At 38.5% G+C, this 20,305-nt stretch overlaps 2 protein-coding genes and 1 long non-coding RNA gene across 5 annotated transcripts in view; 1 reads left to right on the forward strand and 2 right to left on the reverse strand.

The window, feature by feature from the left end:
• Positions 1-8,882, reverse strand: part of prickle2b (prickle homolog 2b) — a 94,520-nt gene extending 85,638 nt beyond the window's left edge. The window contains exons 1-2 of the mRNA XM_058074545.1: positions 8,734-8,882; positions 8,321-8,403 (exon numbers count right to left, since the gene is read on the reverse strand). Of these exons, the coding sequence (XP_057930528.1) occupies positions 8,321-8,403; positions 8,734-8,775 (125 nt within the window). The 5' untranslated portion in view covers positions 8,776-8,882. The remainder of the gene's footprint in view (positions 1-8,320; positions 8,404-8,733) is intronic.
• A 5,592-nt stretch (positions 8,883-14,474) lies between these two features.
• Positions 14,475-20,305, reverse strand: part of LOC131131656 (A disintegrin and metalloproteinase with thrombospondin motifs 9-like) — a 73,579-nt gene continuing 67,748 nt past the window's right edge. For all 3 annotated transcript variants that reach the window (XM_058076548.1, XM_058076544.1, XM_058076557.1), the window contains 5 exons: positions 19,931-20,025; positions 19,710-19,846; positions 17,699-17,790; positions 17,038-17,142; positions 14,475-16,648 (listed from right to left, as the gene is read on the reverse strand). In XM_058076548.1, the coding sequence (XP_057932531.1) occupies positions 16,559-16,648; positions 17,038-17,142; positions 17,699-17,790; positions 19,710-19,846; positions 19,931-20,025 (519 nt within the window). In that variant the 3' untranslated portion in view covers positions 14,475-16,558. The remainder of the gene's footprint in view (positions 16,649-17,037; positions 17,143-17,698; positions 17,791-19,709; positions 19,847-19,930; positions 20,026-20,305) is intronic.
• LOC131131666 (uncharacterized) overlaps positions 16,568-20,305 on the forward strand; it is a 30,203-nt gene continuing 26,465 nt past the window's right edge. Inside the window, exons 1-4 of the long non-coding RNA XR_009130226.1 lie at positions 16,568-16,971; positions 17,058-17,164; positions 19,738-19,831; positions 19,979-20,088. This is a non-coding gene — a long non-coding RNA (uncharacterized LOC131131666). The remainder of the gene's footprint in view (positions 16,972-17,057; positions 17,165-19,737; positions 19,832-19,978; positions 20,089-20,305) is intronic.

The following is a 20,305-nucleotide window of genomic DNA, read 5'->3' on the forward strand; positions in this document are numbered from 1 at the left end:
TTATGATATTATTTAGATTTGTTGTGATCACGTGGATAAGGGAATTAGGTCAAATGGTTATGGGCGGTGACGTTTCGTTAATATAGGCACCTGTTCACCTGTGTGGCCAGAGAGACAAAGAGAGAGGGTGAGCAGGGTTGCCGTATTTTTTGTTGACCGCTAATTCCTTTAATCTCTGTGATTATTTTGATTATCTTTCTTTTTCTTTCTTAATTTATTTCAGACATGCATACTATGTTACATTATTCTTTCTCACATATACACTTACAATATCTATTTATATATATAGATATATATATATACGCATATACATACACATATACATACACACATATCTACATACATATATATATATACACACATACACATACACATACATGCATACACACAACACCTCATTACTACACATGTCTGAAAAGGAGCAGGAAGAAGCAAAGCTTATTAAATCCTACCCCTTCTCCACGCCATAGCAGTTACCAATTCAATACGTTTTTTTTTTTTTTTTTTTTTCACACATATAATCACAGAATCTTACATAAGACAAACAACAAAAGAAGAGTGGGAACATCGGACACCCCAGCAAAACCCCAGGACATTGCTGAAGCACATTTTATGAGTTTGTGCACTGTATCATAAGTTGATTATTACAGTAAACCTCGGATATATCGGACTCGGATATATCGGAAATTCGCTCACAACGGACAGTTAAAAAAGAACCAATTTTTCTGTAATGCATTTCCAATAAAAATTCAATGCATATATCGGATTTTTTATAACGGATTTCGCCTATTTCGGACAAAATCTCCAGTCCCGTTCCAATGCATTTCCATTAAATTTCCCTCGCATATATCGGATGGCCGCATCATGGCGCTCCGATTCGCCGAATCGTGACAGGCCGCTATACGACGTCATTTGCAGCGTTTGCAGCGTTGCCTGCGCGTCCAGGTACATTGGAAACATAGTCAAGGAAGTGCCTTTTTATAATGGATAAAATCCGATTTACGCATATACCGGATATAAATCCGATATATGCGTAAAACGGACATTTTCCGGTATACGCATATAACGGATTTCGTTTATATCGGACAAAACCAGTGGGAACAATTGAATCCGATATATCCGAGGTTTACTGTATTTTTCTTTAATAAAAGGTTCAACTTATTTTTTGTATCGCAGAGATTTTTTTTTATGTGCGGCGCGAGAGGCTTCAGCCTCTCAGCGACTCTTTGGTATGAAGTCGCTATAGTGTTTATATGTAAAATATGGCTTTACATTAAAGGCAATTCATTGTCATTCACAGAAATTCTTATCAGAGCACAATGGAATTGATTCATTGAATTTGCATGATTTCTTATGGGAAAAATGCTTTCGTTGTTGTACTTTTCAGTTTTCGTCTGACCTTTTGGAAAGGATTAATAACAAAAACCAAGTTTCCTCCGTATACAGTGGGAGAGCACTAGGGGATCTGAATGAAAATGAAGGCAAGCAGGTGTTCAAACAAAGCGAAAGCTCTGATGAACCATTGATAAATGTTTTTCATACTCCTCCGTGTACAAGATATGCTTGTATTCAGGGTAGAAACCACATGTTAAATACTTTTACATGTGTAAAAAAAAAAAAACAACATGCACAGGCTCTCTGGGAGGAAACAGTCAGGATGACATGAATTAACTCTCTTACTGAGTTGGAGGATGAAGGCCTGTGTGCAGTAAGCGCTACCTTGCTGTGCAAATGTCAGCAACAGGGCTGTACCTCTTTATTTTCAATGACAGTTCAAAGGCAACTTAGTGCACTAAGCCTTCATTCCGGCATGGATCAGCACCAGGGCAAAGATCTGGGTGAATTAGCTTTGCGAGTTAAGGGGCACTTAAAGAAGTGTACTTATAGGCAACCATCCATGTTAAGTGGCAACTGTTTTTCTTGTGATCATTTAGCCAAGATTCATTCATTTATTCATTTTCTACCGCTTTTCCTCACAAGGGTCGCAGGGGTGCTGGAGCCTATCCCAGCTGTCTTCGGGCGAGAGGCGGGGTACACCCTGGACTGGTCGCCAGCCAATCACAGGGCACATATAGACAAACAACCATTCACACTCACATTCATACCTATGGACAATTTGGAGTCGCTAATTAACCTAGCATGTTTTTGGAATGTGGGAGGAAACCGCAGTACCCGGAGAAAACCCACGCATGCACGGGGAGAACATGCAAACTCCACACAGAGATGGCCAAGGGTGGAATTGAACCCTGGTCTCCTAACTGTGAGGCCTGCGTGATAACCATTCGGGCCGCTGTGCCGCTTAAAGGGGACCTATTACTCTAATTTTTGGCACTTTATATTGAGTTGTGGACTCCTATAGAGCAGCTACACATTATAAAGCTTTCCGGATCTTCCAGAATCAGCACCTCTTTCTGCAATGTGCCGTGCCGTCCATTTAGTCAAGATATTATTGCTAAATGTCATATGATTCCCAATCTGGTTTAACTTTGTTTTGCAGTGAACCCTCCTCCATTTAATAATTATATTTACATTAATTGTAATGGAATGTTCTTAACTCCTGCTTCAATACAGTGCTGCATTAAACAAATTAATGGGATCTTAGTATGAACTATCGTAACTATCAATAGCTGATGAAGACAAACCAGACTGAACCAACAGCGCCTCTGCTGGTTGCAACCAAGCAGTTCAACAACCAACAACCATCTTTAAACTACAAAGCATTCTCGAATACTCTATTTGCTTATATTCCAAATGTATAAGCACCTGTTGGAGATGACCTTGATAGCAGTGGCAAAAGAAATACTGCAGACGTGGGTCAACTAGAAGCAACTGGAATTAATGCAGAGGCTTCCAGAGGGTTTTTTTGCACAGCTTACACAGCTGTCTGATACAATAAAGCTCAAGTATGTGAAAGACAATATGGTGAGTTTGGAATATTGCAAAGCTGACATGACATGAACTTTGCAGCTAAAACAGCTATACTAGTGAGTGAGAGTATGTGCCGTATGCATTAATACTTTCATGTTAAAAGCCAAGAATAAAACACCACTCAGTTGATGTATTCATTTTGTTTTTGCACCAGTTTCACTCCACTATTACATGCCTTCTGGGACAACTTCACTTTAGGTTTAATATGTTAGACAAGTTTGCCTCCTGCTGGTCAGTTAAGAGGCAGGCATTGTGATGGTAACCAAAGCTAGTACAAAGAAGAGCAGTGGAGTCACCCAATACTTTCAGGAGTTTCCCGTTACAAAATTGGAAGCCACCTTGTAGGTAAGATCCATCTTAGCAAACTGACATCATTCATCATCATCAATGAGGAGGACTCTTCCGCTTTCAATAGTTGTCATGCAGTTACATAAAATGGTCAAATACCAATTATACAATTCTCAGTGTGACATAGAGTATCCAGCACAACAGACTAATAGGGAATATTAACGATCAATACATGCTGCCAAAGAAGTGGTCTGCATGGATGTTGTTGCACAACTTCAGTGAAGGTGTGTGTGTGTGGGCGGGGGTCATGAGAGGCAGGGGGGCGAGTACTACTCCCTTCTTCAATACTGGCAACTCCGTTGGTGTCATTATTCATGCTGGAGCGATGCTGGTTCCAACAACTCATACAGTGGTTGACTGTGTGTAGGTCACTGCCATTCATTCATTTTCTACCGCTTATCATCACAAGGGGTTGCAGGGGGTGCTGGAACCTATCCCAGCTGTCTTCAGGCGAGAGGCAGGGTACACCTTGGACTGGTTGCCAGCCAATCACAGGGCACATATAGACAAACAACCATTCACACTCACATTCATACCTATGGACAATTTGGAGTCGCCAATTAACCTAGCATGTTTTTGGAATGTGGGAGGAAAGTGGAATACCCGGAGAAAACCCACGCATGCACGGGGAGAACATGCAAAACTCCACACAGAGATGGCCAAGGGTGGGATTGAACTCGGGTCTCCTCGCTGTCTGCACGCTTACCACTCGACTGCCGTGCAGCCATGTACTGCCATGTAAACTTACCACTTCCACACGGATAGGGAGGATAACTATTAACAGTTATTTAACCTTTAACATGAACATTAATCAAACGTAATAATTTTTTCTGGGTACATGATACCATACAGCATCCATATCAAACTTGCGCGGGCAGCACTAACGTTAAACTTTCATAAACTTTCTCAAACTAGTGTCCTGCGGGCCACATTTGGCCCGCGTTTATGAGACCCCTGGCCTAGACTGTATGCTAGCATCCACTGCAGATGTGCAACAAGACAAACCCTGGGAGAAAGCGTCAACACAACAGCAAGGGTTTTTGTCCTCCTACAGAAAAAGACTATCCAGCTAGAAGGCTTACCACCTCCTTGCCAATAGACACGCAGCTTTAGCTATAAATCTGCAAAGTATCTATTGTGTGGCGCCGACCACCAGTGGCTTCTGGTGTCTCTCCTCACCCACTACACCCCACCTCCTCCGAGGGATTCTTCTTTCTCTGCACCCAGATAGCTAAAAGCCATTCATATGCCCTGGCGTCCTGACAGGTTTATTTGCCAGGCCATCTTGTTAACACAATGAATAGCAGGCCTGGCTGTGTTATGTAGATCACACTGGGTTACCGAGGGGACAGACGTCAGGAAGCCATTCAGGCTTGGGTTAAAGCTCAACCTCAAACCTCTCTGTGCTACTTCGGCCATCCTTCTTCTTCTTCTTCGACTTCTTTTTGACAGTTTACCTTTCAGCTAAGGCTATGCTGCACAGGGACAAGCTTTGTCCAGCACACTCAAGTAAACTTGCACTTTTAAATGAATTCTTAGCTGCTGGATGAAGGAAATGAAGGATCTGCAAATGGCAATATCTTATGCCTTAAACCCCCTTTGTACAGTTTGTCGGTCGTTTTCACGTTTGAACCCACCAACCTCCAGCCAACAGGTCAAGTGTAACCTTTTAGTCCCAGCTCTAAAAACAACCCATCATCAAGAAGAAGAGCGCAATGTGATCCGTCCCTATCGGATAGCACATTTACACTCACGACTCCTGGTAATAAACCTGGTAATGACAGCCATTAGCTCAAAGCAACTCAATCAAGCTAAAGGCAAGCATTAATAATTCAGAGGGAGTGTGTCGTTGAAGGAAAAGAACTAATTCTGTTCCCTGCATGCTTCAAGGAGCTTCCTCAGCTACACTGACACATACATTTGCGTCCACGAGTATTCTGTGTTTTTAGGATTTTGTATTTGTACACCTCTATTGTGGATTTTATATAAAAACACATGTGACCGATGCGTATGTTCAGATTTAATTTTGTCCAAAAAAAAATGAAAGCAATAAGACACTAACTGCTCCGCTTTTTGACGAAACTGATTTTTTGAATATTCATTCATTCATTTTCTACCGCTTTTTCCTCGCGGGGGTGCTGGAGCCTATCCCAGCTGTCTTCGGGGGGAGAGGCGGGGTACACCCTGGACTGGTTGCCAGCCAATCACAGGGCACATATAGATATACAGTATATGTCATTATCATCAATAGAAAGTAGATTTGGCTTGTCTGACATAATAGAGTGAAAGAAAGTTCTCCTCCCATTCTGTGTGGAAGTGGTTGTCCTTCTTCCCCACTCCCTTTGAAGCACTTTAAATTTAGAACAAATAAATGCAGTAGTTAGCGTGCCATAGACTTATAGTCCGGAGCGGTTTATACATAAACAAATCAGATTTTGCCTCTAGTGCAGCTTAAACACCAAATTACGGTAATTATAAATGCAGAGTCATTACTGTTGTACATCCCAAATGAAGTCTTTCTACCTCGGACTCTCACTGTAAGGACAGGAGAGCTGTGGACTCCTATGCGGTTCCTGTCCTCCCAGTAGTACTGCCCGACCTCTCCAGGTCTGCGCGCTAACCACTCAACCGCCGTGCAGCCCATTTTTATTGAGTAATATATTGAGTATTATAATATTTGAGGAATGTAGAAGGTAATGTTACTCCCTTGTATACAATAACAGTGCAGTAAATGTTGATATTTCTGGAAAAGAGTGATATCAAAAATAGTGTGTACATGAATTTTTTTGTGTACCGGTAATTAACGCATATGCATCGTGGTAAGCCACGCCTCTCTGGTATGACAACAAACGGAGGTACAGTGAAACCTTTAAAACTCCCAAATGAGTACAATATTCCATACAAGCATATTATTGTCCAGGAGAATGCTATAAGCATGGGTGACTGACTGACTCCTGTGTTGACTTGCAAGAGGAAATGCCCCAACACACTTGGTCAACTCACCATAAAAGACATGCCTGAGACCCACCACACCCTCCCTCCATCCCTAAGGAACCCAGTGTAGTCGAATGCCATACACAAATGTAGGGTTCCGTCACCAAATAAGGTACAATTGTGAGTGAATGCGTGAAGTCATTCAGGTGATGGTGTGCCCATCCACCAATAATGGTATAAAATAAATCATAACAATGTCTTTGTCAAATACCCACACACACAAACACAATGGGCTACACGATGTGAACATTTAAGAGGACAACTGCACTCTGTTTCTCCTATCTCTAAACTCTGCAGGGTCACATGAAGTCCACCACATTCCACAACACAAAGTGAATGCTGTACCTCTGCAAAAAAAAACAAAAAAAAAAACACAAAAACAAGTTTATATTATCTTCAAAATGAGGTAGTAAATTCTTTGTGATGCCAGCAAGGTTCTTTTTTGTCTTGGACAAAAAAAACTTGTTGGAGCTGTAAAACAGACAGCCGGCCTCCTAAAGTCTGTGTCCACAGACAACATTTGATCCCTGTTTGCTCGAGGGGAAAACGTTTATTTTATTGTGAGCCGGCAAAGACAGGCAATTAAAAGGCAGCATTCCTTCGCCTGCAGTTGTCCCAACAATAGTTTCTTTAACAGCAAAGCAACCCAAATGATTCTGACCCTCCCGTGTGGATTGCACAAACCTTTGGTTACCATGTTTATAAGTTTTGGCTTGGCACAACCCAGCTGCTATTTGTTCAGCGGTTTTGAAAAAAAAACTCAGCATAATAAACAGCTTTGCAATACATACTTGTGACTGATCTATGCTGTTGACATTAAAATTGCTGACCGTTGCTTCCAAACCACTTCATTGTTTACCTCCACCACCAAGTAGGAATTTGTAACCGGTACATATTGTACTCTGGGGTTTTCTTCTTTTCACAAACTGGGCTTCAGCCACTCGGAGAGCTCACGGCATCCCACGCTTCCCATGACACTACTCTGAGTGTCACTATATTTGGCAGATTATAGGAGTCGGCTGATACTGATCGACTTGAGAGCTAATGTGATGCTTTGCGTTGTGCATTGCAAGAGCAGAACTGGACACATTAGTCACACTAACCTGTACCCCCTGTGCTTCATAACACGAGCATGTTCTTTTACAGTCCATAATGCATGCGTTCCAAATGTTCCCTGTTGCATTAATGTTTTCTGCAGAAGTAGCTTCAAATGGAAGAACAATAGTTCCGACTTTGTACAATAGATGGCATCATACCTCTGCTTCTCAGTGACACAGAAACTGATTGCCGGAACAAAAGGCTTTTATGCAGGTTTAGATTATCTCACAACAGGCACAATAACTTAAATTATTATTATTTATATTATTATTATTTATTCTAAATTATTTTAATTGTTTGTACAAATTACTATTTACGCTGTACATTGTTCATATTTGATGTCATTTTTTATTTTTATTTTTATTTTATTTTTATTGTGCAATGACAATAAAGAAACTCTATGTCTATCTAATAATCCCAATGAAAAATCCCTTATAAAAACACAAGTTAAAACTGAACTCTGAACCCCCAATATCACTTCCTGTCCGCCAACTACTTTGCTCTCCTAGCATCGCAACGCATTTATAGCTACACAAACAAGCATGAGTCATTATTTTGCCTTAAATGTGTTCTTTTCTGTTATTATGTTTACTATATTGGTTAATATGAGTATAAAGTAACTCTAGGGGTGTTATTTAATGGTTAGAGTCTCTAATAGGCCGCAAGCGGTTTTTCTATGCTCTAACTACAAAAATTCTCAGCAAGGTACTTGGCATACTGTATTAAAGGTGCGGTTAGGCTCATTATCATGTCGGAAAACGACTATGTAGTCCAGTTTCTGAGGTCAAGCCGTACACTGACTACTCTGAAATTGCTGATGTGATGTAAGGGGTGTACTTTAGTTGGTTATGAGTATGTACTGAGTGCAGATCCACAAGCGTGAAAATAACAAGCACATCATAAATGTAATGTTTCTCTTCGGTTATTGCTCATAAAGTGAAGTGACGCTTACCTCCATTTGTGCAAAGTAAAGCCAGGACACTCTTTACAGGTGCAGCAGGGCAGTCCTCTTTGCGTCTCAGCGTCTGGCTTCAGCTTGGTAAAGACAACAGATAAACTGAATTGAAACCAATGGTTACAGGAGTCGGTTGCTATTTAAACACATACAACCAGACATACTTTAAACAGTTTAATTTCATACTTAATAATGTTAATGGACGTTATATAGCGTTATTTTTTTACATATGTTATAAAACAATTTGAATTAAGTCATGCAACAGCAACAGAGCAGATGTAACTTGATGCCATAGCAACGGGACACAAACCAATAAACCGCTTAAGAGATAAAAACAAGTTATATGAGATGTTTTACACTTTTCTCGAAGGAAAAAAAACTTTGCGAATAAACTAATTCATTTTACATACCGATATTTTAGAATCTCTCTTCTTCAAGCTGCGACCAAACATGTCAGGCTGATTCCAGAACAGTCGACAGGACAAAAGGTGCAGAAAGGAGAGGCGCTTGCTCAGTTACGACTTCCGAGAGAGAGAAAAAAAGAGAAGATGTGATGTGCTGTCAAAAAAAAACAGCCTTCATTAAAACGAGTTAAGATGTTCCGGGTTGTAGCCCCACCCACTTCCCCACACAGCCAATCAAGAACTAGACAAAAAACAACCAGTTATTACCATTATTAGTGTGGATAAACAGTAGACACCGTGTGGGCGTATTCAAACCCTTTAACCCCTAAATATCATTTAAGCACCGCTAAAATACCACTGTAATAAATATAATGTTATTTTAATTTTATTTTCAATTTTAAGCTCCTTAAAAAACTTGTCCTTTACGTTCCTTATTTATGTTGCAATGCAGGCTAATGTGTTTGAGACAGTTAGCTTGGTCACTGTCTCTACGGTGGCCTGTAAGGGACAAAAGACATTCGTATGCTTAAACTGATGCAGGCTAATGTGCTTGAGACGGTTAGCTTGGTCACTGTCTCTACGGTGGCCTGTAAGGGACAAAAGACATTCGTATGCTTAAACTGACAAGGAAATGCAATTATTCGTACATGATTAAAAATGATATACTCGACATGTAACTTCTAATGTAGGTATTTTCAAATTATTCCTTTATAGTGCCTTATGAATTCTTCAAATGGAAGTCTGACTAAAATATACTTAAAATACAGAAAATGTCCGTATGACATTGACATGTGAATAATAGTTTGACTCCCACAGTCCCACTCGAGCAATTCATATTTTAAAATGAACCGATTAATTCACATTTATTAATCTGCACACATGGAAAGCGTGCCATGACCGCTATGACTCTCACCCGATTTTAATTCTATTGGAAACAGTATAATAATTATACTATAGCATGGCGTGGTTCTCATTTCTGTCTGGATATTCTGAACCTCTGACTTATACTCCTTTGTCTGAGTAAAGATTGTGAGTTATTGTGGGTGGATCATACACTGAATATGGTTAGCGCCTTGCAATTATCCGACAAAGACTTGCCTGAAAATGTTCCTTTGTGTTTATTTAAGATCCAGGGTCATGCTTCAGGCAGTCATTCTTTTGAAAAGTTTAAAGGGTTGCTCGTTAGTGTGTATACCACAGTCCATAGTCCATTGAATCAAATTTGGCCTACGCCAACTAAAAGTCCTTTTACTGGTCGCCAGCCAATCACAGGGCACATATAGACAAACAACCATTCACACTCACATTCATACCTATGGACAATTTGGAGTCGCCAATTAACTTCCTCCCACATTCCAAAAACATGGTAGGTTAATTGGCGACTCCAAATTGTCCATAGGTATGAATGTGAGTGTGAATGGTTGTTTGTCTATATGTGCCCTGTGATTGGCTGGCGACCAGTCCAGGGTGTACCCCGCCTCTTGCCCGAAGACAGCTGGGATAGGCTCCAGCACCCCCCGCGACGCTCGTGAGGAAAAGCGCTAGAAAATGAATGAATGAATGAATATAGGGGTGCTATTTCATGTCTAGGAGGCTCTAAGAATGTATTTAAAAAGTATGTAGAATGACTGAATAGTGACAGGTAGGACAATTCAACGCTTTTTGACAAGATGGTAGAAAGTACATAAATAAACTGTGTTTATGCCTGATACTGGACAACAGAAATGCAAATTCTGGAGTAAAAGTAAAACATTTTATAGTTTAAGCAAGAATGACCTCAACAAACTGTGGTGGGAAAAATATGACATTATCAAAAATTCCAAAGAAGGAAACACTATCTTGTATTAGTAGAAATACAGACTGGTCCAGAATTATTTGGACAGTGACAGTTAAGATGTCACTAAACTAAAAAAAAAAAACACGTCTAAAAACCTCAGGTGGGGCTTAACAAGAAGAAGGGTTGGTCACCTGTCCAGACACAGTCTCAAGTTATTGTTTTTTAGCGCACAAGATTAGACACATGCAATCCAGAAAATGATATGTAAATATTACAAAAAAGGGGGCTAATAAATTGACAATAAAAGCACAAATACTGCGGATTTCAGAAAACAACACATAGAATGATACAGCACTCTACAAGAAGCAATGAAGTCTGGAAAATTAAATAATTAAAAAAAATAAAAAAATTGTTAACTATAATGATGAAAATGGTAATATTCATGATGATTGTAATGATGGTAATAATGATAAAGATTATAATAATAATGACAATAATATTACAATGATAATAATAACAGGGGAAAACAAGACTGTGGCATGAACATGATTATATCTTGCAAAAAGGGGTAGGCATTTATAAGCTTTTGCTTCAGCCTACTCCTTTTTGGGCTTGTGATCAGATAGCTGAATAGAAATGTAAATAATGGAAAGTTATATTTTGATTGATGTAAGAAATGCACTGTAATGTTTCATATATTGGCCCAAATTAAAAAAAAAGATAAGTGACAGTATCTTTACCTTTGTAGGTATGTAGGTTGTTTTGCAGTTGTTTAGAACTGCAGTCACTGAGTTACTTTCACTTTATGTTTGGGCTTATGATGCAACTACATTGTGACGCCGTCCTATCAGTAATTTACAATTTGAGTTCATCGTGTGACTTCAATCAGCAAGTCACATCACCAATAAACACCCATGAGCACGTTCCATTAGTAGATATACTATATAGACTGTAGGTTAGGGGGGGGCGCAAATATACACAGTTGCGACTCCATTGTGTTCACTGGCTAAACACAAACTTGCTTCACACAATGGAAAGTAAAATAAACTTTCAACAGTGATACACATTGGGCTATATCTGGGTATCTAAACCGTGAGGACACAGGTCAGTGGACTTCATGCTACCAAGCTTCAGTTAAGTCATCCAAGATTACTGTCAGGAATGATGATGATGACAAAGTCTCAGCCCCGGGGGGGAACGCTCCTTTTAAACTCCCCTCATTAAGTCGAAATTAAAGAGTTTCAACTCTGCTGGAAGAAAAGAAAATAACTTCCAGAAGCAATATAAAATTTCACAGGAAGTCACAAAAGCATGGTACTGAAAGAGATACAACTGATTTGGGTTCGCATGCACCACTTGAGGAAAATGGAAAAGCGAGCCGAGCCTCATTAATTGCTCTTGCCCAATGCCGGCACATTTTAACCTCACATTGTGTCAAATGTATCAGCAGTAAAGTCAGTCCGGAGCGGGCCTGTCAGCACTTATTGAAGTTCAAAGAGCAGTACTCTGCCAGGTGTTCAAGCTTGACACTGAGAAGTGTTGGGAACGTTCAGTGCAGACTTCAGTCGCTCAGGTCACTCTAATCCTTGTGAGAAGGTCCCAAACATGAAGACTGCAAGTCACAAGGAACTGGAGTCTCCTCGTGTTCTGTGCATATTTGGATTTTCATTTTCAGAACTGCGGGTTATTGTGTGTAGCCGCTCTATAGGAGTACATAACGCAATACAAAGCATAATAGCTTTGACAATGTGTTTTTGTACATTAGAGAGGAGAAATATCATCTCAGGGAAGAACTAAATTTGAAACACTTATATGCTAGGACTACATTAATTTGACGGGCCAAATGAAAGCCTTTGGCGGGCCAGATCAGGCCCACGGGCTGCCTATTGAGAGCCCCCACCCTACAGTCTTATGATCTTGATGAGTGTGCACAGCAGTAAAATGAATGACTTTCTTTCACCAACAATGTTGTGTGGAAGGCAGAGGTCTCAAACACGCGGCCCGCGGGCCAAATGTGGCCCGCAGGACACTAGTTTGAGGCCACCGCCTTGATATGAAAGTTTAATGTTAGTGCGGCCCGCGCAAGTTTGATATGGATGCTGTATGGTATCATGTACCCAGAAAAAATTATTACATTTGATTAATGTTCATGTTAAAGGTTAAATAACTGTTAATAGTTATCCTCCCTATCGGTGTGGAAGTGGTGAGTTTTTTTTTTTGCTATTAAATTTTAAAGGAAATAACTTGAAAGCTACCATTTAGGTCGCTAGCTCTCTAGTTTGCGAGTTAGCATGTGTCTCAAGACCCTGCAGTTGCGCAATATGTTGTAAATAAAAAGAGTATAAATGTGACTATGGTCGTGTTTTGTCATGTCTACAGGGCTCTAATAATGCTTTGTTAAATTTAATCTGAAAAAATAATTTGTCTACCCACCAACTATATGTGGTTTCTTAAGTTATTATTATTATTATTTATTTATTACTGATTGATAGATTTTCTTTATTCTTGATTTGTTCATTTATTTTTCATCTTATTTTGTGTAAAAAAAAAAAAAAGTACGATATTTGAGAACAGTGGAATGTTTTATCAGAGCTTTTCTTGTAAAAAATCGAAACCAAAGCAAAGTTTATTCATTTTTCTGTTTTTAATAAATGCGTTTTTTTTTTTGGAAAACCTGATGCGGCCCAGTCTCGCCCAGACCCTAGCTCCAGTGGCCCCCAAGTAAATTGAGTTTGAGACCCCTGGTGTAAGGCATTTTATTTCCCTTATCTTGTCTTATACACCAAATGAGTTGGTACAATCCATACACAACAACAACAAAGCCTGATAATAAATCTGTTTATGCATTACAATTCATAGGCACTTGTGATCAGAGGCTATATACATTCACATGACAAGGTAAAATAAATATTTCCATTTAAAATAAAGTGTATATTACACTATATACTATTTAACTGCAATGATACATATACAGTTACCTGATTAACATGTTGCAAAAATGCATGATAAGATAAATACCACAATAATCCCTTCATTTATGTCACCTGAGATCCTGTTGGACTGAAGTACATTTTGACAATGAGAAGTGCAGTTAGAAGCTGCGGCAAAATGTTTCTGGTCCATGTCCTTAGAAATGATGGCAGACATGCATAGTTGAATGTTACAAGAGCTAAAAAATCCTTTGTGCGATGTGTGCGCATGAAAAACGAGGCACTGACATACTGTAGCAGCGTCTGCAAAGGCTTCCGTGTGATGCTACATTTGTACTTGATTTTCCCTTTATGGATTACTGAGAAATAAGAGGTAAGGAAATATAAGAATACAAACAGAATGTACCCTGATATGTCCATGAACAATATACCACAAGTTAGAGGTGATAAACAGGAACACAAACACACTGGTATGTACTAGTACTGGGGTTCCCAAACTTTACTAACTCAGGGCCCACTTGAAAATCGAAAAAATGTCCGAGGCCCACTTTTGTCCTATAAACAGTACATAGACCAAATGCTGCGTTCTCACAGCACTTAACTTAATATTCATAATATTAAGTTATAAGTAATTATAAGTATTAATAATAAAATAATAGTCCTATTCATAATCATCATCATCATCATCATATTAATATTAATATCACCATAATCATATTAATATTAATATGGTTATAATCATTATTATTAATAATCATAATAAACATCATAATCATATTAATAGTATGTTCTTATAATATGACGATGATTGTTATAATATTAATAATAATCATCATTATCATGATTATTATCATTATTATATTATTAATAAAAATAATAACAATCATTATCATATTAATATTAATATGATTATTGTCTTATTATTAATAATAATAATAATCATTATCATCATATTAATATGAATATGATGATGGTGATGAAGATGATGATGATTATTATTATTATAAGATTCAGGATAGAAATGAAAGCAAGGGGGATAAAGGAAGCCCAAACTTTTAATATGTGGTGAAGAATTAATTAATTAATTCTTAATTAATTCTGATACTTTTCATAACTGCATTCAAGACTGCCATGATGACCAAAGAGCTACTTTCCAATCATAAACTGCATAAGGTTCCTAAAATATTGTGACAGGTCAATAACACTCAATAGGTTATTACTTAGGCCTATAAATGTATATTTTTTAAATCGTGCAATAAATATTTTACAAGAAAAATCATTTAAAAAATAATATTTGCAAAAATTAATCATATTTTTAATGACCTCTCATGGCCCACCAGGGGGCCGCGGCCCACACTTTGGGAATCACTGTACTAGTACATGTTGGACAGACAATAAAAAAACGAAAATAAATAGTACTGTGGAACCTTGGTTAGCATTCGCCCCGGTTTTTCAGTTAACGTCAAAAATTCACACAAATTTTTTTCATGTCATCTATGACGTCATCAAAGGCTGACTCAAAAATGTTAACACAAAACATGTCGTGGGTATGCTGGAGTCTATCCCAGCTGTCTTCGGGCGAGAGGCGGGGTACACCCTGGATAGTTTTACATACATAACAATTACAAATGCATGTAAATGACAAATGAAAGGGATAAATGAACATTTGAAGTGACCTTTGAAGTGTTTTTCACTATTACTACTGTCACGTGAAACTTTTTGTGGCTCTATTTTGGGTGATTGAGTTGAGAACCAATTCAGGAAATAACTCATGGCAAAACAAGAAGGTGGTGTCTCGCTGCAACATTGTGTCTCTGGGAACAGTCACATCAAGAATCATGTCTTCAGTGAAGGTAAAATTAGCCTTAAATGTTAATTTTTCCTTTTTCATTCATTTATATGTTTTTAAATTGTTTACCTTATGTAAAACTAAATAATTGTAAAACCTTCTGGAGCTAAATAAATGACGCTAACCAAGGTTCCACCATTGGAGAAAGTACAGACGGTAACAGTTAAGAGAATTCATGTGCCCAGATCTCAGGCAGCTTGTACTACTTGTGAGGTCCCTCTGGGGACCCGTGGAGAACATCTGCTGGGTATCTTCTGGAGTTTTTTTTTACGAGCCTGAGGTGAAATCTTTCTTTCGGGATTTTTTTCAAGCAACTCCAGATAAGATAACCAGTCTGCTTTTCTCCAGGCTCATGGCTTCGCTTCGTCACGCTACCTGATGCTGATGCCAGTCTTGCCAGAGTACAGAGGAATTTGTTCGTCTGGAAGTTTTTTTTTTTGCAACTTCTTTGGTCTATATGATAAAAATCCACATAATATATCCTTGAAAAGGATACGCGACACGGACAACAGCAATGAATCAATGTCAACATTTAGGATAATTATGCTTACTTTTGGGAAAGGTTTGGGAAAGGTTCCCTGCTGGGAGAAAGGAATGCTTACAGTAGTTTGGTAGGAAAGAACTTGAGAGCCCTGACCTCAACCCCATCAAACATCTATGAGGTGGACCCTCTCATTCAACAACAGCGACCTCTGACTTCTTCAATAGAAAGTGTTGGAGGTCTACTCCATTGTTTATGGTTTGAGGCTATAATTCCGTATTAATAAAAACAGCTGCACACACACACACAACTGTTGTCCACATTTGCTCTAAGTGGGCAATTTCAACAACCATTAAAGTCATATTCAAGATGTTTAGCAGCTGCGACATGGGAGTTGGACTTGGTGTTAAGGAGGCTCTACATATATATAGCCAAAAGTATGTTTACATATTGCCTAGGGAGATCACAATGTAATTAAAAGTGTAAAATAAAAGTCAATGATAATGCTATATAACACCATGTGGCATTTACTAATTAATCTAAGTCATACAATAAAAAAATAATACAATAAATAAGACATAAATGTGCCACATAGTTGTATTTACAGTAATTACACCATTACCATTTATACAAGGTTAAAAAAAAGGTCATGTGATGGATGGATTTGAGCTGTGCGTTGGTTGTAGCACCAAGGTGGAGGGATGTCCTGACACTATTGAGCACCTGACACATAACTGCAGCACTGTCATTGTGACGTCACAACGACACCCCTTACAGTTCCGGTTGAAAAGAATCTAAGCCACTGTAACGTGAAGATTGGACCCGGAGGATGGAGTACATTTACCACAGTAGCCACCACAGGTTCCTGACACTCTGCTGCCATCCTGTGGACAAAGAAAGAACAACATCGGTTCTGTTAAACCTGCAATCTCACTACAGACAAAAACCTCGTCTCATTATCATAGAAAACCAAGCTTGAACTGAATGTTTCGTGACACCACTAATGGAGTGGTGGAATCTAGTGGAATCCCTTCCCCCTTGAAGACAAAAACAAAGTAACTAATCAGGGGCACCATTTGCATGCAGCACATGTTTTCAAACAAACATCTATGGAGCCACAAAGACGGAGAGAGTGGGTGGACACTTCACAAGAGCAGCTGCCTAAGAAGGGTCCTTTTCGATGCTCTTGTAATACTGAATCAGACTGGTACTTGAAGATGAGACAAGACGACATTTGTTTTGAATCTACTCCTTGAGATAATGGCTGCTATACCTTTGATTTCCTCACATCAGACACCACATAATTGCCCTGGGAAGTCCACAAGGTGTCTGGAGCCACCTTAAAACCTGTTCCCGAGAGGTTGATGCTGAACCGGCCCTGAAAAAGCCACAAAGAAAAGGTAATCACACAGATATTAACACATTTTATGGTTTTTACTACGAGTACATGAAGCTTCTATACTTGCAATCCCCATTGGACAGTAGTGTTCAGTATTGGTAAAAATGCTGCCATCTAGTGGCCTGTTTGTCAAGTACAAATCAGCACAAACAATTAACGTCAATGACAAATGACAAATGGCAAAGATGACGTGTTTGTGGACAACAACTCATAACAAACATCAACAATTACGTCATCAATGAAGGTAAAATTATGTTCATTTAAGCCTCTCTCTTTCATTGGTCATTTACATACATTTTATATAAGTTTTATGCAAGTAAAACTATAGTCAACTGCTGGTCGCCATTTTGTAACGTAGCAAGCTAGGTTCTTTGTTAGAAGCTAATGACGTTTTGTGATTTAAAAAAATAGACTGGTATTTAAAAAAATAGACTGGTGTAAATATTTGACCGTAGATGGAATCAGAATGGCTAACAGAGTTTCCAATGTTTGTATTTATTACATTAATAATTGAAACAGTTCTTGTTGTTCTCACCTGTGGACACTGGGAGGCGCTGTAGCAGTCTCCTGCGGTGCCAAATGGAACCGTGTTGCCTTCGTGAGTCAATGCAAATCGCCAATCTGTAGCTAAAGGATTGAGACAGGGAACAAATGTGATATGAAAGAGTATTCAAAGATATTCAAATTTTAAAAATGGTCAAAAAGTTTAATACAGCGGAACTTCGGTTAATCTTGAAAATGTATGCCTGTCTATGATGTCATCAGTACGCGACTCTCAAAAATGTTAATACAAACACACTGTTGTAGTTTTATAATTATAGTTTTACATGCATAAAACAATCTAAATGCCCCTGAATGACGAATGAAAGGGGTAAATGAACACGAAAGGTTACTTTTACCTTCAGTGAATGACTGACTTCATTCACTGTTCCCAAAGACACGATGTAGCAGCAAGATCAACCACCAACTTTCTGTTTTCCCATGAGCTGCTTCCTGAATTCAATAGGGTTTCTCTCCTTCTTTGTCAAAATGCGGACACTTGCGACTTTTTGGGTTACGGAGGTGAGAATCACTGATGAATTCAGGAAACAATACATTGCAAAAGAGGAAGATGGCGGTGGTTGATCTCGCTGCCACATAGTGTCTTTGGGGACAGTCACAACAAGAGTGACGTCTTCAATTCCTTCATAAGACAAAAATCACCTAAATGTTAATTTATCCATATCATCCATCATTTAAATGTATTTATATGGATTTGTTTTATGCATAGAAGGTAATTGGAAAACTATAAAAACATGTTTTGTGGTAACATTTTTGGCTTTCTGGAACGAATAAATTAGTTGGATTTGTTATGGGAAAAATTTCAATGCATAGCATCCATTTTGGTTAGCAACAAAGGAAACAAAACAAAACAAACCTAAACTAAACTAAACTACACTACACTACACTACACTACACTACACTACACTACACTACACTACACTACACTACACTACACTAAACTAAACTAAACTAAACTAAACTAAACTAAACAAGGCAAAACTAAACTCAAAGTAAAAACAAACTAAACTAAACCAAAACTAAACCTAACCATAACCCTAACCATAACCCTCTAAATAAAACTAAACTAGACTAAACTAAACTGAACTAAAACTAAAACTAAACCAAAACTCTAAATAAAACTAAAACTAAACCAAAACTTAAAATAAAACTAAAACAAAACTCAAAGTAAAAACAAACTAAACTAAACGTGAAACTAAACTAAAACTAAACCAAAAGTAACCCTAACCCTAACCCGCTAAATAAAACTAAACTGGACTAAACTAAACTGAACTAAAACTAAACCAAAACTCTAAATAAAACTAAAACTAAACCAAAACTCTAAACTAAACTAAACTAAACTAAACTAAACTAAACTAAACTAAACTAAACTAAACTAAACTAAACTAAACTAAACTAAACTAAACTAAACTAAACTAAACTAAACCAAACCCAAACCATATATATATATATATATATATATATATATATATATATATATATATATATATATATATATATATATATATATATATATATATATATATATATATATATATATATATATATATATATATATATATATATATATATATGTATAAACATACAGAGAGAGCGATTTCACCTCACTTATACTTGCACAGTAAATGCTTAATACCACAAGCATTAAGCTGAGGTGATTTACTCTAAATCTTCAGTTTGGTCAGCACTTCTATTTTTAGTCTCTGCCATATCAATGTAACAGGATCTCGGCCACCCCAGCCTTGTAATTGTGCGTTGTATAAGTGAACATGGAAGACATCTTGAGCCCATTAACCCTTCATGAGCAAAGAGGTAATTAAATGGCAGGGGAGGTTCTTATTTGAGAGTAACTGCTGAAAGGCAGGATGCTTTAAAGTTTTGATGATATATAGTGAGAGTGATGGTATACATCTCCATAATTATCTCAGGATGCCATTTTGTTTGTCGCACCCTCATTAAGAGGCGTGAAGTTGCACAAAACTCACTGATGATGTTCATTTTGCTCACATCCAGGCGCACTTTGGAGAAGGTGGTGAAGCCAGCAGAAGCGTAGTCCCGACGACAGTCACAGTCTTCTCTCCTGGACCCATTGGCTGGTGGACACTGGGTGGGGTCATTGAGCCTGGAGCAAACACAAATACAGACACACACACACACACCTTGCAGGCTGTTCTTCTCTATATCTATGCTACTGTTTGTTGCCTACCTGAAGCCAAAGATCTCTGAAAAATTGTCTTCTTCTCCTGTTGTCAAGGTGATATACTCCCGTGGATTCTCTGTCTGCATTCCTGCACAGTAGACCTGAGGATAAAAACCAAGAGTAATAAGGGAAGGTGTTGTGATATCCAGAGGAGGAAGAAGAAGGTAAAGAGCAGGGTTCATAAGTTCATGCTCAAAGAGCTCTAGTTTGAGGGGATGGTACAAGAGCCAGGTTTGTATTCTCTAAGGCAGGGGTCTCAAACACGCGGCCCGTGGGCCAAGTGCGGTCCGCAGGACACTAGTTTGAGGCCCCCGCCTTGATATAACGGTTTAATGTTAGTGCAGCCCGCGCAAGTTTGATATGGATGCTGTATGGTATCAT

Source organism: Doryrhamphus excisus, chromosome 1 (assembly GCF_030265055.1).
Source record: "Doryrhamphus excisus isolate RoL2022-K1 chromosome 1, RoL_Dexc_1.0, whole genome shotgun sequence".
Lineage (NCBI taxonomy): Eukaryota > Metazoa > Chordata > Actinopteri > Syngnathiformes > Syngnathidae > Doryrhamphus > Doryrhamphus excisus.